Source organism: Argiope bruennichi, chromosome X1, assembly GCF_947563725.1.
Source record: "Argiope bruennichi chromosome X1, qqArgBrue1.1, whole genome shotgun sequence".
NCBI lineage: Eukaryota > Metazoa > Arthropoda > Arachnida > Araneae > Araneidae > Argiope > Argiope bruennichi.
Window position 1 is genome coordinate 135948966 of NC_079162.1, and position 19689 is coordinate 135968654.

The 19689-nt window shown below is 29.4% G+C and overlaps 1 protein-coding gene across 1 annotated transcript in view; it reads right to left on the reverse strand.

Moving 5' to 3' along the window:
• The window catches only part of LOC129958303 (ADP-ribosylation factor-like protein 1), a 39492-nt gene extending 21471 nt beyond the window's left edge, over positions 1-18021 (reverse strand). The window contains exons 1-4 of the mRNA XM_056070691.1: positions 17874-18021; positions 15239-15373; positions 2550-2631; positions 610-721 (exon numbers count right to left, since the gene is read on the reverse strand). Of these exons, the coding sequence (XP_055926666.1) occupies positions 610-721; positions 2550-2631; positions 15239-15373; positions 17874-17877 (333 nt within the window). The 5' untranslated portion in view covers positions 17878-18021. The remainder of the gene's footprint in view (positions 1-609; positions 722-2549; positions 2632-15238; positions 15374-17873) is intronic.
• Between the last annotated feature and the right edge of the window lie 1668 nt (positions 18022-19689).

Consider the following 19689-nt stretch of genomic DNA (forward strand, 5'->3'; position numbering starts at 1 on the left):
ATATTTATAACTCGAATTCAGAACACAGTGACACTTTTATCATCAGTGACAAAAATGTGAATTATTTTTTTTTATCCGGTAGAAATGAATTCCCCATAGTCTAAATAATACAGACATGAAATACTTTGTATGGGGATGAGCTTTAAATACATTTTAATAATAATCACCCTGTATACAAAACTGAATTCATAAACCATCACACAATTTAATAAATTATTAAAACTTACTTTAAAGCACATTTTTTTCTTCAAAATCTAAATTTAAGAAATAATTTCAGCATAGATGAATTTAATGGATTTTTTAAAAATCAATTAACAAACAACTCAATATATCAATAAGGTAATTCAATTATATAATAAAAAATACAATGCTTTAAGTTTTTAGTTAAATTACATATACATTTTAGAATTTTAAATTCTAGAAGCCTTGCGAATTTAATGAACTTTTTATATGAAAGTTAATGTTTTATTCCGTTTAATCAAATTCCTTACCAAATACTGCTGAATCTAAATGGTATGTACAGATGTATATTCTGATAAGAGAAATAACATTACAATTACTAATCTTTGTAAACATGAAATACAAACACATTCATAAAACAGTACTAACCTTTAACATAGAAACTAATTCATGTTTTGAAACTCCAATTCGATCCTTGTCAGCACTATCTACAACATATATTATTGCATCTGTATTGGAATAATAGCAGCGCCAATAGGGCCTAGTAGGAAAAAACAACAGCTTTTTAATTGCTTAGATATTCCTAATCAGAAATAATTGAGACCACAAAGTTAAAAAAAGTTCAGATCAAGAAGCGATTTAATTGCTTTCTTTTATAATATAACAAGAATGAATAAGAAAACAAGAACGAGAATTTCAACAGACCTTTAAAAAATTTTTTATTTCTTAAGAAACAATTAAAAGGTCTGTTGATTATTAAATAATTTGATAATAGATGATGCAGTAGTATATCTCAGACTGTAACAGCCTTTCTTTAGCAATCAGTGCCACATGGTGTTTTGAATTGCTGCGATAAAAATATAACCTTCATTAGTTTGTGAATTGTGGCTGTTTTACTACTATGACAGCTTTCAATTTACCAAGCTGATTGCAGTACTTTGCAGAATTGATGGTTTCACCTCGCAGATAACACCTCGTAAACTTTACCTTTTCAGTTTCACCGAAAGGAGGTGAAAATTTTCTTTGGGTGAAATCCATGCTTCATGACAGTTGAAGGTCTATCTTTAGTCTAAGTGTTTTTTCAATACATATTTTGATACAAAATCTAATTCTCATTTCCAATGACAAATTTCTTTAAGAAAGAACCTAATCAAGTCCTAGGAGAAGCAAATCGCATATAGATATGCGGTTACAGTCTCCACCAACAGGTATGGAAATCAGACTTCACATTGATTGACACATACTATCTTGATCAGGTGATTATGTACTGTTACCCTGGGAGTGTTAATGGTATTTGCACATTATATTGCAGACTTTCAGCAAGCAGGGCATCAAAAAGGTCCATAATTATTGCTGCTGAGCAGCACATGTGGTCTTCATCCTCCAAGTCAAAACTGTTAGCTCTAAATCTCTTAACCCGATTCTGGACCACTGTACTGGTATAGCTCCACTTGTGTTTTTAAAGAAAATGAAGCACATAATATACCACAGTAAGAAGCTTAAAAAGAAATTGTTTCACCAGCAAAATGCACTTTAAAAAGAACTCTGGGATGGCACAGACAGCTAACAAGCCTGCACATTTATAAGAATATAGACAGTTAAAATCATTCACATTGATTGTATGGGCAAAAGAAATATTTGGGACACCCAAATATATTAATATCTTTCCTCCTTTAATACAATGTTATAACACTGTGTGTATGTAGTTTAAGGAATGGGCAGTTTTAGAAAATTTTAATAGTAGATAATATACTAAATGCCATTATCAAAAGCATTTGGTACCATTATTATAGCTTCCCAATTCTGTTGTGAATAAATTTTAACTCTCCCATTTTTATCACCAACCTTCACAGTCCCCCCCCCCCTCCCCGCTTTAGTGCATCAGCATCAAAAATGACAGACAGATATACTTGCTACTGTGATAAGTGGGTTCGAATCAATGGTTGATACAGAATTGTAAGTCATAATATCTCTGAACACTGCAAGTATAAATAGTGAGGTAAATATAAAAAATATTTACCTTTTATTACTTTCAGTGCTTATGTGAATATTATATATATCTGTCAGAGAGAGAGAGAGAGAGAGTAGTCTCCTACTATGTGTATAAAGTATTTCCTTTTATATGGTTAACAGTAGTTAACTCATTATATTAAAATAAATTCCTTAGTTTTATTTTAAAAGCAACTCAACTGTAATAATATAAATCTTTCTTTAAAGAAACACTTAACTCATCAATCTACGGTAATTTTTCACCAGAAATTCTTCAACCAATTTTTTTTTTTTTAAATTCTAACAATGTTTATAAATTGCACAGCCATAGATAATATACTGAAAAAGTGCACATCTCAAAAAATACAGAAAACAATTACCTTATACTTGTCTGACCTCCAAGATCCCAAACTTGAAATTTCAAATTCTTATATGTGACTTGCTCAACATTAAAACCAATAGCTGAAATAATTACATAATAAAATTATATTACAGTAAACTCATTTATATGAAAAGGTAATATTGTTGTACAAAGTATAGTACATAGTACATGGTCACCATGATTAGTTTTGAAACTCTTAAATAATCATTTACAGCAGAATACTGAGCAAACATTTTTTCACAAATTTCTTTAAAAACCTAAGGGAAAAAAAAAAAAAAAAAAAAGGAATACTTAAACTGATTAAAAAATTTTTTAAAAAAAAAAGAGACAAAAGGTAGATAATGAGCATTCATTTCAAATCAGCTAAGAGATAAATAGGATAGATTAATGTTTATGTATTCTATGTTCTTATGAGTAATAACTATTATGAGTAATATTATTACTCCCATTATGAGTAATAACTATTAACAATTTCAGCTTATTTATAAAAGAATTTGATGTAAAATCCTGATTCATCAAATAAATATCGGCACACTATTGAATCTTTTTTTGACAAAAATTTAAGTTTACATCGAAAATACCAAAAGCATAATTATTAAACACCTTTTTGATATTTCTAATATAAGTAACTATATTTTATTCATAAAACAAGGAAAAAAAATAATAAAAAAATATTCTAGTATTACAGATACTTATAAATCTGATCCTAGAGTCAAATACTGTAGTAGATTTTTTTGTTTTGATTACCATTTATTGAATGATAAATTTATTGCCTGAGTAGTTTCTTTTTATAATTAAATTTTAACTTTCAGAATGCTAAATGCTAAGTCTCATTATAAGATGGTGAAATAAAAGACCCTTTACATAGAGACAATATCGCTACTTTAACTGTGAGCCAGCTTTGCATGGCAATTTCTCATCAATAATTGTACTTATTCACACCTCATAAAAATGAATAAATGAAATTAATGCAATTGTATTCAAGAAAACTGTTGTAATAATGAAACAAATGCAGCTATTGATATTCAGAGTATATTTAGCAATTCCATAATTGTTCATTAATTAAAAATATACTTATAAGATAAATGCCAAAACCCCTCTAAAGAGTCAAATTTGAAGAATTATGTGCAAATAAGAGTACACATTTTTCAAAAAGTGCTACTAATATTTTAAATGAATAGAGAACAAGTAATATAAAAAAAATATTTTAAAGTCAATTCCTACTTTTGCAAGAGCTGAACTCGCATTCTTCCCTTTCACGTGACAAATACTGAAATCCTTGCATTTTACCGATTGAGCTACTGCTTGTTGATTTCAATTTTCATTACAAACTGCTAAAACTATTTAAAGTATTAATTAAATTTAATAATTAATTAATATTTGAAAATACTGTATTAACATCAAGTGTCATCCACTACAAGTTTTAAAAAATTTATTTGAACTTAAGTGGATATATAAAAAGTATTTTATTAACGATTGAAAATTTGAACAAGATATATAAATGTAACATTATTTGTTGTGAAGCATGATGCAGTTTTGAGACAGTGAAGAGACTTTTTATCTTTTTAAATTATTTTTAATCCATCGGGAAAGCATAATTATTTACAAGCTAAGACGCGGACATCGCACGTCCACCACAAAGCGTTGCAAAAGCAGAAGTAGGGAAGAAGGGACGAAATAAATTATCCCTCGTCTTATATAACCTTAGATTTTGATAGGGAAAATATTTCTCCACAGTGCTAATATATTAATAAGATTCTGATAGGGATTTCTGACGCATGTCAATCACATGTAAGGGAAACACAGGGATCTTTTAAGAAAGAATGAGCTTACTGGACATTTTTTACCCCTTCACGCCGAGCGTGTGAAAGTATCGGCGTTTAGCTGATTAAGCAATTTTATGAAGCTTCTCTTGAATTAATTAAGTACAGAAAGTGGAATTGGATCATGAAATAAGAGAATATTTTAGAATGAAGTTACTATGGGCTAGATTAAGTTAAAATCTTGGAAATTAATTAAGTTGAAATTAAAGTTTAAAATATCATTACATAAATATATATAGGGAGAGTGTGAACTAATAGTAGGAATTGAAAATATCTTTTTTTTTTGTTACAAATTGTTTACAGAAAGAATATGCAAAAACAATGCAGATTCAAAGAAAATCGTTATATTTATTTGAATATTATAAAAAACAGCTCAACTTAACATTTGGATGAAAAATCGTTATGTAAAAACAGTAAACTTTTAATATCACATATGTGCATATGTTTAATTTATAAAAAAAACTTACTATTATACAAAAATACTTGTTAATCTATACACAAATCATATGAAGCAACAAATAAGTGACCTCCAAATAACAATGAAACTTGCATAAGTTTATAAAAGGATTAGAACCGAGAAAACTTGAAGAGCCCTAACTCCATGAAAATTAGTTAGCCAGCATACATATCAAATGTCAAAGAACTATACAATCTTTAAATATATATAGAGAAAAAAATTTCCCCCTTCCTAGTTCTATGAAAGAAAATTTTTTCAAGGTACATAAATTTTATAAACATTAAGACAAATATGCGTATAAAGGGTGCCCAAATGTAAATGAGATCTTAGCTATAGCAACGTTATATCAAATCCCGGTGAATTAATAATTTAACCAATAGATAATATGGTGGTATTTCCAGTTGCACATGCACTGGAAATAGTGTATCAATATCCTCATTTTGGGGGAAATATTTGCACAGTTCATTGAATGATGGATTCCTCCAGATCAGTACAAAGAGCAGTTATGCAATTTCTTTGCATAAAAGGACAGCATGCTTTACCAATTTCTTGCAAGATGAAAGAAGTGTACAGAATGGTGTGTCTTGCATAATGCATCACATTCCAGTGATGGGGCGGATGCATAAACATCAAGGACTAGCCACGTCCTCACTAGAACCCCACACATGCAATTCTAATGAAATTTCATAAGCACAAAACTTATGCATCATATAATATACAAAAAACTTGGTTATGAAAAAGTTTGGGCACAATGGGCACCCAAGCATCTGGATCTATCACCAACGCAGGAGTTTCTACACAGAAGCTATCCCCTTCCTTCCTATCAGCTAGCTGGGTTCAGTGTTTCAAAGTCAATGGCGATTATATATTTATAAAAAAATTATTGAGTATTTATAAATTTATAATTAAAAAATTATTATTAAATTAAAATAGTAAATTATTATAGTATTATTAAATTATTTATTAAATTAAAAATATTTATATATGTATTTATACATTCATAGCTGTACTATTCCATATGACTTGCAAGAAATTGGTAAAGCATGCTGTCCTTTTATGCAAAGAAATTGGATAACTGCTCTTTGTACTGATCTGGAGAAATCCATCATTCAATGAAAGGTGCAAATATTTCCCCCAAAATGAGGATAATGATACACTATTTCCAGTGCATGTACAACTGGAAATAATTTTGTCATTATTTATAGAAGTTGCTATGGCCCAATTTCTATAAATAAAAATCGCACTATAAGACCATCAATCCTTCGTAAGAAGCAAGGCCATGCAGTGTCAAATTCAGATTCAAAATAAAGCAGAAGTTTGGAGTTATCAAAGTTTTATTAATTTAATTTTTTTAATTCAATCAGATATCTCACATGTTAGCAATTACTTTGTTTGCTAAAATCATTATTCCAAAAAGCAGAATTCAAAGAAATAAAGAAAACCTGGATTGATCATGTTTACACCTTAAATAGTCCAGTAATCAAAAATCTGAAGTTTGAATTTAAAGTATGTGGGTATTTGCTAAATGTTGAAAAGTCTAAAATGCAATATATAGGCTGTTTTTTTAAAAAACAAGCGGTACTCGGAGACCTCTGTAGCTTGAACTATCGGCCGCAAAGCCACCAAATTTTGTACTGGGGCTATTTACAACATGTGGAAAAAAGGAATCCGCGAAAAAAAATTAGTTCCAAAAGTTGGCGATAGGGGGAAATGTGGCGCTTTACACTTTAAGACAGTTAAAATTTTGCATAAAACACGAGGGGAAATTGCAAAATACCGATTACGTAGTCGACACCAGCGCCAGTATTTTGAGTTATAAAAAGGAAGTGGGGGATTGAAAATCATTTCAAGTATCAGTTGATTTGTAAAATGCGTCTCACTTTAGCACAGCGTGCATTACTAGTGCAGCTCTTTTATCTTAATCAATTCAATGCAGCGGCCGCGAATTTTGAAGTCGAAACAATTTACGTAAAGGACCTCCAATTAATTCAGTGAAAGCAATAATTAAAAAATTTGAAAAAACAGGTTCTTTCACAACTCGGCCTGATAGAGGACGGAAACCGGTATTGGATGATACGATCACAGATGTTGCGACTGCAATCGTTCAAAGAAATCAGACAGCACTGCTGGTAATAGCAGCACACGTGAAGTTGCCCGACAACACGTGTGCTTCAACAATATGGAAAGTTTTAAGAAAAATTCTTCAATTTTATCCATGTAAAATTAGCCTTTTGTATAAATTAAAACTCAGATTATGATCTTCGATAAACCTTTACTTTGACATTTCTTGCCAGGATGGAGGTCGACGAGGCTTGGCCTTGGACAATTCTCTGGAGTGATGAGGCCCCTTTTTATTTGAATTGGACTGTTAACACTTAAAATTCTACAATTTGGGCATCTGAACAACCCCATGCATTTCACGAAATCCCACTCCATTCTCAAAAAGTAACTGTTTGGTGTGGTTTTACAGAAGATTTTATCAACGGACCATACTTTTTTGAGACTATTAGCCAAGCAGGACGGGACACAGACCAGTTCCGTAAATGCTCAAAGATATCATGATATGCTGAGTAGTTTTGTTATCCCAGAACTTCAGCAAAGGCAATGCTTAGATAAAATTGTCTTTATGCAGGATGGAGCACTACCACATATAGGTACATCCGTACAGCAACTGTTGCGCCATCATTTTACAGAAGAAAGTCATTAATCGCTGTTTTCGTGTTGCATGGCCACCTCGCTCCCCGGATATAATCCCATGTGAATTTTTTATGTGGGGTTATTTAAAATTGAAGGTTTATCTTGGTGGAGTCTCGCACTTATCAGTTTTAAAGGAAAACATAACACGGACTGTTATCAGCATGCCTCCTGAAATGTTGCATTCAGCTGTAGAGAGTACGGTGTACAGACCGTAATGCTTAGTCCAGGAAAATGGAGATCATATTGAAAATAGCCGATGTCTTCCCAGGGAAAGCGGTCCCACTAAATAAAAACAAAAGAATGAAAAGAAAGACGAAAAGAATCTCCATTTTTTTTTTCTTCCCTCGAAAAAATCACATTTGTGGAAAAACCAATTCTTTGTTATTCATTTATCTGTTTACTGTAGCTTTTAAAATTTTATCGTGCAGTTAAACTTAAAATTTAGATCAAAAGCGCCACATTCCCCCTATCGGCAACTTTTCGAACCTAATTTTTTTTTTTCGAGGATTTTTTTTTTTTTTTTTTTTCCCATGTCGTCAATAGTCCCCGTACAAAATTTTGCGGCTGGTAGTTCGAGCTACATAGGTCTCTCAGTACAGTCAGTTAAAAAAAAAAAAAAAAAACTGTATATCTTCTTAGAGTAAATGCCTCTAAAACTTCAAAATTAAGGGCAAGTATTTTGAGCGTCATTTGAAAAACCCTCCAAATTCAGCATAGTCAAATTATAGTATTGCTATATGATTCTTTAATCCTTTTTTTTTACGATAAATTCATCTAATCATTTAAATTAGAGCTCTAGTATTTCAGACGCTTATAAATCCTGCACTGACAAATATTACAGAAAACTTTTCTCCTTTGATTATTTACCTACTTTATTTAAGTTTAGCTTTTTAAAAGCAAATTTTAACTTTTAAAATGTTTAGTATTATTATAAGTAGGTGAAACAAGGTGACTACAAAAATTGTGAAAAAAAAAATGTCCTGACTAAATTTTACCCTTTAAATTTACATCTTCCTGGTTTATAGTTTTTAATTATATTAGTTTCCTGGCTTTCTCTCTTACCAAAATCACTTATATATTCATTATAAATTATTTAAAACTTTTAGCAGCTATTTAATATAAAAAATATTTTTAACTTTAATTTTTTTATGGAATGAGCATCCTGAAAAAATTAATATATTTTTTATATGCAAACTAACACTGGAAATTATAATACAATACTTTCTAAAACTACAAAATAATTCTAAAAAACATCAAAACTACCCTTTCAACACAAGTTAAAATTATGTTAATAATAAATATTATCATGTTATTTGTTCAAAACTTTAAAACAGTTTAATAACAAATTAATGCTTACAAGGTTGTCACTCAAATCTGAAAAAAAATATATATATATATATATATATATATATTCCCTGTACATATATGCACAATATCAGAGGAAATTCACAAACAGGAATCAAGTGCCAGTTATAATGAAATAACAATACCCCATAGTTTTAAGGAGTGGAAAAAGCAAGGAAAGGAAGAAACAATTTAACATTACTCGAAATAATAGTTTATCAAAGGAATGTTTATATTTACATACTGAAAAAAACCATTTCTTTATTTAGTGTCCAGAATTCAGCATGACAAAATTTACATAATAAGGTGAAGGGAAATATTGATCACCATTACTGCTCATCAAATGTAAGCTACAGAAAATTATGGACAAAATGTATGAAATAAAATACAAAATAACATTCTTACCAACATGATACAAACCATTTAGTGATTACTTAACAAAAAACATTATAAAGCAAGATTACTTTATTTTTGCCAATTCATAAACGTGGGCATCAATTTTTGCAGATTTTTCAGTCGCCCGTTTCATTATTTTTCTTTTGCAACAATTTCATTTGCAACCCTGCTTTGCATTTGTTGGATAACTTTTTCTTTTTCCTGAACTTTTCTCTACTTTTCTAAATAGTCATAATATCTTGCACATGTTAATTTATCATACTGAAGCAAAACTTTTGAAATCAAAACACACCTCCATAAAAGTTTATGACATCTTATACAGTTCTTAGACTAATTAAAGGATTTTCTTTCAGGTTTCCAACAAGCAAAACCTTGTTATACTAAATCCATTTTTCCATAGCTGTGCTGCCATGTGGCCACACAACAATACTTTTACAACTCTTTCTCCGAAATTAGGAAATTCTTTGGACTTCAAAATATTAGAATAGAAATCATCTAAGCGAACCGTTTCATTCAACGAATCATTTGTGCTTTAGAATAAAGTAGTTAAAGCATAAGAACCATTTGCTTTTCATATTATAATGCATTGTTCTTCAATAAATGTGGATTTAACACTTTAAAGGGCCATTTTTTTCTAGTCATATTATGTTAAAATATTTTTAGGCTTGAAATTAGAATAAGGAAAAGGATTCATTTAACTTATTAGATAAATTTTATTTGATTAATTAATAATTAAGTAACAAATCAAGATGCATCATTTTGTGTAAGATAAAGAACTGAAGCATCTAAGTTTCTGTCTTTCTAAAAAATTTTGTCAGAACTTATGTCAACTTACATAAATTCATACAAAGATTGATAAATTTGGTGGGAAGCATACTTCCCACGGCCCTAGAAAGGGTTAAACAAGTTGCAGCTTTCAAAACAGCAAGATTTTTAGATATGTATTCAAATATTGTTTCGTAGTAATTTTCACAAATTCTAAAAAGCCTATTCTTTTCAGCTTCAGTAGCTCCACTAAAATTCCAAGTAGCTGTAGGCAAATATTCCCAATATCGTTATTTTTTCAGTCTTAATAAGGTAATATTTTTTCTTCAATTCTGTTTGTTTTGGCATTATTTTTTTATTAACTGCTTAACAAGAATGAAAAGAATTTCATATAAGAAAAGCGCAATTGGTTCAGATTGTCTGAACTTTTTAAAGAAATGGTTGAAGAACATTAGTAATATAAGAGAGGCTAACTTTAGATAGAATCAATTTATTTTGACAAGCATTTATAATATTGCTCAAGACAGATCCTAGCAAAGGTTTAAAAAAAAAAAAAAAAAAAAAAAAAAAACTGAAATCTATAATTTCTTTATATTACCGATTTCAGATCATGTTTGCAAACATTGACATTCTCTATCCAATGAATAAAATAAACTTCAATGGAAATTAAAAACCTGTAACTTCCATGGAAACTGGTATGTCAAGCTGGACTATTTTTAAATATTCTATACGTTACTCTTAGAGTAACATCTACTTTCTAAGTAGATGTTCATATTAAAAAGCTCCACAGATTATGCATAGTCCAAAAGAACCTAGATCTAAAATTTCACAATCATTTTCACATGAAAGTTAAAGTTTCAAAAATTTTAAATTTACATTTGGTCCATCCCTACTAATTTATAAAAGTAACTGCAAGTAAAAAACTTGATATAACTTCATTAAAATTCTAAAAGTTCCTAGGTATTGGTATGCCTTAAAAATACTGAATTCCAATATTTTGTGGAAACTATTGGTTGATTCACACCAATATCACACATTTAGAATTTTTGTGAAATGCAGTTCGAAGCTTCAAAGTATATTGCAAATTTTTTGTTTATTCTTAAGAGAGTGATGCAAAAATGGAGCTAATCCATCACAAACAATGTGGAACATTTTTTAAAGACCTAATGTACATTTTTTTAAAGCTATTCCACAATCAATGAACATATGAGAAAATATTTCCAATATATCAAATAATACATTAGAGGTGGCAAACAAGTTTTAATGACCATAAAAGTTCAGTTTTAAATGATTGTTCTTAAAATAGAAGTTTGAAATTAGCTTATTTTTGGACATCAAATTTGACATTTTCGGACTTGGCATGTCATCTTCTCCAGTTTTTCTTTCAGATACAAAGTCCAAAATCAATTATGACCTTTTTTGAACTGGCACACAATTTTATGTTTTCCTCTTTTGACAAGACTGGTAACTGCTTGTTTTCCCATATTACTTATGCTTATTATCTTCTTACAAAGCAGTAGGCGGCAAATGGATTTTACAGAATTTCTAATCTATTCAGCTAAGTCAGGATTGATATTTCTATCCATACAATTCGCATTAAATATGGATTTTGAGCAGCTGATTGTGTAAAAAATTTCTTATCTATTATGAAAAATTACACAATTTCTCAAATAATCAACAAACCAATCAATAAAATCATATGTGATTAACTAAATACTACAGCAATTCTTCTATAAATTGAATGTTTCTCTGTCTTCCCGTCAGAGAAATTTATTCTATTTTCTCATCCAGTTAACAGTAGTTTCATGCATCCTCATCAGTTGCAAATAAGGAATCTCGCGGAATAAGAACAATTGTCTCTCAAATCAAAATTAGACTGATCTACACAGAAGAAAAAAAAAAAGAAACGAGTAGAAAAAGGATGTGTTTCCTGAATTCACAGCTTTGGTGCTGTGGCTGCAATCTTCTAATCTTGCAATGTTCAAAGATTGGCATTTTTAGATGATGAAAAAAAAGGTAAAATTTCTTGAAAATTTCTAAAAAAGACTTAACATTTCTTTTATTTTTCTAGCTTCTATTTCCTTATTTTCCGTTTTTTAGATGATTTTTAAATTCCCTATATTTTCCCAGTGCCATTTCAACCCTTTAACATTTACTAGAATAACATGTTACAGCATAGATATAAAATTAGCAGAAACTATATGTACCTAATAATATACAATTCAGCAAAGATTTACACAAGAAAAACTGCCAAACTATTATTTCAAATATTTTTTTAATGAATATAAGTTTTTTAATTCCACTTATTATTAAAAACAACATTAGACATAAGATATAAATTTATAACTCAAGTATTATAATAAGTTATTATAGTAACTCAAGTAAAAAAAACTATTGTTTGCTTATTACAATTAACCTTTTCCTGCTGGTCATGTCGCATATGCATTACCAGCGAAGCTCCTTTTTCAAAAGTTTGATGCTTGCAATTTTCTAAACTCTTTTCGAACTGCCTCAAGATTTTTTTTCCTTTTTTTAATTCTTTTAGCCGATACCATGTTCCATTTTTAATTTTTCATATTTTTGTTAACTTCCATCTCTTCTCTTTACATTCTCCATTTACAATTCTTTCAAAATTGGTTATTCCATCATTTGCATGAATGCTGTCATAAAAAAATTCTTAAAATGAGTGCATTTTCATTCAAATTCTTCCTTAGACAATACTCACTGAGCAAAAATACTCTTACCATTGCTGTTGTTGCAGAAAAATATCATCAACTTTAACAATTACATAGCGTCATGGCAAGGTTTTAGGTTACTTGAAAACAATTCAAACCAAAATTTATCAGCTCTCCCTGTTTTACACATCAGCTTTGACTTTTCTTCGGCACTTCTTTAAGCTGTTTTTTTCTTTCCCCCCCCCCCTCCCTTTATCTGCAGAAATTAGAGCCATCTAATTGCTCTCAAATAAGAAGCAACTGTATCCATTTTTCATTAAATAATGTTTCATTCAAATTTACCATTAAGTTGAAACAAGAAGCTGATTTCACCATATTGTGGGTCAGCAGGGATCACTAATAATTTTTTAAATGTATTCAATTCGAAATTTTTGAGCATCTTTAAGACACACACTTAACAGTTCTACAGATGCTTTAGCTTTCTTAATATAACACAAAGCAGAGATTTCTACATCAATTTATTTTTCTTTTTTCCAATATTTTATTTATTTTTTTATTTTCAAAGTCCATCTTCAAAATATTTTCCTATAACCTTTACCACAAACCTTTCCAAGAGTAGCAATACCAGATTTGCGAGATCTTTCACAAGAAATGGAATGAGAAGCACATCAGTTTGTTATTCAGTAAGAAATTTTCAAAATCATTAGTAATCGAGTAAAAAAACACCAGTTTTGCTGGCAAAAGGAAGTTACTGATATGTTTTTTAACAGTGACAAAGTTTCGATTGGTAGGAGTGTTTTTCTTCCTTTTCCACCTATTCAATAAAAATGTTTATATGCAGGAGGATGCTCAAACAACATTTCAAACATAGAATTTTCCAATCATCTAATGGCAAAAAAATTTTTGAGTTAGTGTACAATATATAGAGAGCTCTTCTAGCAGGAGAATCTTTAAATATATAATACAGAACTTTCATGAATCAAAGATTTTTCAGTTTGGCTTTAACAGGAGCAAAATACACTGAGTCACAGAGAGCTGTTCTTTATAGAATTTGAAATCAGCATTTGGGCCATCCATTGATACTTGAACAAGTTTTTTTCAATTTCAAAGGTTATTTTTTGAAATGCTGTAAGCAAATCTTCAGGGCATCTATTTTAATTTCATGAATAGCCAAATACTAAATTCTATGGTTCATGTCCATTTATAGCCTTTCAGAAATTTTATTAAGATTCATCAAATTAATCACAAGGCATTTACATAAAAGCAATTCTTTCATAAAATTCTTTTTAAAGAAAGAGTTTATCCCAAATATCAGGAAATACAATAGAGTGGTGTATGACGATCGTATGCAAGCACCATAAAATCTCCAACTTGCAAACGCCTTCCTTAAAAAGACTTTTTTTTCTTTTATTTCCTGAAGAAGGACTAGATAGTGTTATATGATTATTCTATGCCCCACCAGATTATGCTACAACATTTGTATTTGGATAAGCAGCAAACTAATTTGAGAAAAAATAACGGAAGCACTCTCATCTGTTTTATGCCAAATGGTATCTTGATGGCTGGTAATATCTCCCCTCCCCCCAACATTATATTTTTTTGTAACACAAAGAACAATTATCTAAATATCTATTAGGTATTTCTTGTGGCCAACTGAAATTTTTTATTCACATAATATTGAAGGAACACTAATTCACCATTTTCCATTAACAGACAATTTATCTGATTAAACCATACAAAACAAAAGCAAATGCAAAGAATGTAAAAGATTGGATGACTCAAGCAACAGAATGAATTGACAATGCTGAGAAATCAAAATACATGCTCGACAAAAAACACTTGAATGGGCATAAATAAATAAATCTGGAAGCAAATTTTAACTGGAGGAAATGGATTTAATCACAAATTATGTTAGTGCCTTGAATTTAAAAATAGAATAAGTCATGAAATATATTACTAATGCTGTTTCAAAAGCAATAAACACTGATAAGAGCTGAGCGAATGAAAAGTAATAAGTAAAAAGAGTGAAAACCTATCTTTCCAAAAGTTTCACAAGGATTATTGTCAGCCACACTAATCAGCTCATAGTTCTTCCTATCAATGAAACTCTAAAAATGTCATCATACCCTTGAAAGAAAGTTGCCTCAGGTTGCTATTTTTATCATTTATTTTGACGATGTTAGACTTCAGATAGGGAGAATATATAGTGTGAAAGCGGCGATTGCTTGCCATGAAATGCTCCTCAGCAATTTTCCATGATTTTACAATGTATATTTATATTTTCCCTAACTTTTACAAATCAGTAAAATTACCTGATTTCCTGGATCTATTGCCACCTTGTGAAATAAAAGCCTTTACAAGGAGACAATATTCAACATTATTTAATGTTCATTTCTAATATAATAATGTTATGTTTGTTAATTGTTTTGTTACACTATTTAAACAAAATTACAACTTTTGATCATAAAAACTTCCAAATTAAAAGAAGAAATGGAAACTATAATATGATAAAATTTATTCTTAAACTCACTAGGTATAGTTGTTACAACCTCTCCCACTTGTAACCTATACAGAATTGTAGTTTTTCCAGCACCATCCAAACCAAGAATGAGAATGCGCATTTCTCGGCTCCCTAAAAGGTTCTTGAAATAACTAAAAATTCCACCTGCAAGAATATTGTACTTAAATTCCATGCAGAAATTCAATAAGGCACATATATTTGCATTACTTAAGTACTGTAATTTAAGATAATATCTACAGCAATAATAACTCTACCAAATAAATAAAAATATATCAGTGCTCCCAGTTTAACATATTTTGACTATTTGGTTTAATGTTACGAGAGCTAAATGTACTCTATTGATTAATATTACAGATTCAAATACAAAGAACTAATTTATATTATGCTTTTTGTGAGAAACATATATAACAGCAGAATAAAATCAATGTATAAAATTAAAAGTATAAAGCTCGAATAAAGTAATCAGCTGCATGATAAAGTTATAGAATTCCTTTTAAAAAGAATATTCTACTATAAAAGTTCACTGGATTGAAAAATAAAATTTTATTGTAATACATAATGACTTCTTATTTATTAAGTCTTAAATATTATATCTCCTATAGTATCATCAGCATTTTAACTAGCTTAAACAGATTTTATTTTATTATTATTATTTGGAAAAATGAAGGGGAATTTACTTTTTAATCATTTATTTTGATATTAACAAAAGTCATTATTTGCATATTTCAGAACACACTTCTAAATTAATCGACTTATAAATCAACTGGAAAAAGATTAAATAACATTGACATGAAAACTTTAGGTTAACAGAAGATCATTTTATCGATATGACAAGCAACTACAAATTTCATGCCTAAAAATTATAAGAGATTCATCTAATAGCAATTATATGTATTTTATGGCCTTACTAAAATTTTCCAAGAATTTAAAATTTTTTCATGCATTACATTACGATTAAAAGTAAACAAAGTTCAAAATTGCTCAAGTAAAATATCTGGCACTAACAATTTTTACTCAACTCTAATCTGGACTCTAAAGGCAAAACTGCTCCAAGCAGGAAGCCCTCTGTTAAAGACATTATCTAACTACAGAAATCACCATTAACAAATCATACCAAGCAGACTGAATATTCAATTGCTATCTTCCCATCTTCAAAACAAAAGAAGTAAACAAGTTATACAGACACAATAATAGAAGTGATAATGTCTAAATTTCTTTTAATATCAACATCTGCAAAAAAAACTATTCCATTCTGAGCAATAATTTTTTTAAAACCTTGCATGTAATATATTAGACAGGAAATATACACTAAACAACCCTGTAATAGGAAGTTTGAAAGTATATAGATTATTAGTCACCATGAGAAGACAATTCAGAAATGAAATTCAACTTCCTTCTTTCAAAAAATATCCAAGGGGAAAAATTGCTTTGAATTTAACTCAATCGTAAAAGACTTCGATAACAATTTCTAGGCTTCTTTCAAAAATAAAAAATAAAAAGTCAATTGCTACTCAAATTATCTTTGTTACTTAACCGCCTCTTTTAAAAAACATTTAGCAAGATTATTTCATCATTAAATAATTGCAAATTGTTTTCGATAATTTTTATTTATTTCTCCTCTTACAAATATAAATTCATTACAGGCAACAAAAAGATTTTCAAACTAATAGTTGAATTGAGCTGAATAACTGAAATTGAAAAATTTTAGTTAATAAATATGACACAAATCAAAATAATTGCTCAGGTTTGATTAAAACAAAAAAAAACTGAAAAATATAACACGTACCATGAGCTCAAGAACATTGGCAATAAATATAATTATAGTAGTAATATTCTCGTTTTTCTGATCTAATTATTTAACATAGTATTTTGACCACATAATCAGTATAGAATTAAAGGCAAAAATATGGAGATATTCATTCAACTACAGGAAAATATTGGAGACACATATTAGATTACATTATAAATTGCAAAACAACTATTGTCAAAGCTTCAAAAATGGAATGAAGAAAAATGAAGCCAATGGCATTCATTTTTATTAATACATAAATATAAGGATTCCCAAAATATCTACAGAAACAACGCATTATTAGGGCATCATATATTAAAATGCTATATAGTAATAAAACATCATCAAACATAATAAATTAGTATTAGGTAACATGTTCGAGAGTTTCTTATATCAATAGCATGAAAAGTAAATTTTAATCGTAGAATAAGACAGCTATTTCTAATATTGTGATTAATAAATATAGTCTCTCTTGGTAAAAAAAAAACATATAAAAAATTCTCATTATAAATATTGAAACGTCCTTTGTCTCTGCTGATTTTGCATTAAAAAAAATGGAATCAACAAGAATACAGTAAGTTAGAGGAATTTCTATTCTAAAAAAGAAGCATAACTTAACATGAATGCACACACAAATTCTCACTGCACTGCTTTTTTATAATTTTAAAATCGATTTACATGTATTCAGCAAAATGCTACTTAAATAAACATTGCTAAACAATATCGGCTTAAAGTTACGGCAAATTTCCTGATTTCTAAATGTCATTATTTATTAATCTGTCAAAGAGGTGGAAGATTGAAAATCAAAATTATTGATACAAAATTATAGACAAAATAAATATAAAGGTCTCCTACCCATTCTTCCAAAAAATGTTCTCTAAATAAAATTTAGTTTCTTATTGAATGATATGAAGCCGATTTCAGCTAAGCATAACACCAATATATAAATTAGAAAATTCTCCAACAGCTGAGAAACCGACTCTCACAACATTCATTAAACGTGTCTTAACGAAAGTGTTGCCACTCATAGTTTCTGCACGTAATCATATAAAATGAGGTGAACAAAAAAAATGTGGAATGAAATGAAATATATATATATATATATATGTATGTATGTATGTATGTGTGTGTGTGTGTGTGTGTATTATATATTTATATAAAATTAGAACATGTGCCCTCATCTAACTGCCTAATAACCAAGAGTTAAACGGCCGAATTCACCAACCGCAGTTAAACATCAGCTGATGATTAAACGCTGATCAGCAGTCAAATCGGTATTCACCAGACCAAACTGATTGTCGGTGTCCCCCTGTTTTGCCCCATTTTTTGATTCACGGACTTCCAATAATCAAATTTGATCAACGGTTTTCCGCATGCGCAGTTCCACGACCCCCGTTAGACAAAACTTACGTCACAGAAAGTAATGACGTCGCTCCGAGAGGTTACACGAGTGGGTGCGAATTGGGGGACCGTGGGAGGAATTTCACCCTCTTCAAGTTTACTGATAAGAAACGAACTCTTTTCCTCCCACGCCATGTTTTAGCCAGTGGCCCTCCTGTGTTTGAGTAGACAGGAAGCGCCATTTCTTATTTGCAAGAAAAATCATTTGGATTACTAAAAATAAGGAATAGAAATGCTTTTGATCTGTTGTGTTCCAAACTGTAATGGAAATTACAGGAATGGCCCAAGAGTAATCCTTTCCTAAAAATGAAGAGCTTAAAAAGAAATGGTTAAGTGCCATACATCGTGAAGGATTTTATCCGACTCTGCATAGTAGGGTAAGCTTATTTAATTATTTTAAACTAATGCTTAATGTTTCTAAATGAAAAAACATTTATTCTCACATTAGAAATTTAACAGCTCAGTAATATACATTATTCGTGATTTTAATCAAGTGCATTATGAAAAGAATTATTACATAAAATGCTGTAATACAGGTAATAATGTCTGTAATTATTGTCAATAATAATTATAATATTTGCCGTAATTATGCTTACATGCTTTATTTACTATTATATCTATAATTACGTTTATATAGTTAAATTTTATTATATAACATAACGATAAAAGCATGAGAGTAAACAATAATAATTATATATTGTTTTATGTTGTATATTTGTTACTGTATTTAAATTAAACATTAAAGGAAGTCAATATTTACGAATAATTTCCTTTACTGTAGGTCTGTGAATTGCATTAAAAAAAATGATATTGAAAGAGAAACTAGTCTATTTGATTCGAAGTCAGGAAAATTATTAAGTGCCCCTCTTAAATATCCAAGACTAGTGATTGGAAGTACAAAGTTTTGCAATTTAGAATAGTTGCTCTAAATCGACATGCAATTTATTTGTCTTGCACATCATACTTTTTAAATTTATTAATTTGTGATACCATTTCCAGCAGTATATATTGTAAATTTTTATTTTGGATATTACAACTTCTATATGCTTTTTTATACCCTTTGGGAAGCCAGAATGGATTCAGTTAAAGCAATGTATACACAGTTTGAAAAAATTTGTTATGTCCGAGAAGAATTTATTGAGGTAAATAGAGATTGTACAGCGGTATGCGAAGTAAAAATATTGGAATCAATAAAAGAAATGCCATTTATTTTATACTTAATAGTATAGTTTTCAATATTCCCCAAAATTAACACTACCAATGAACTATT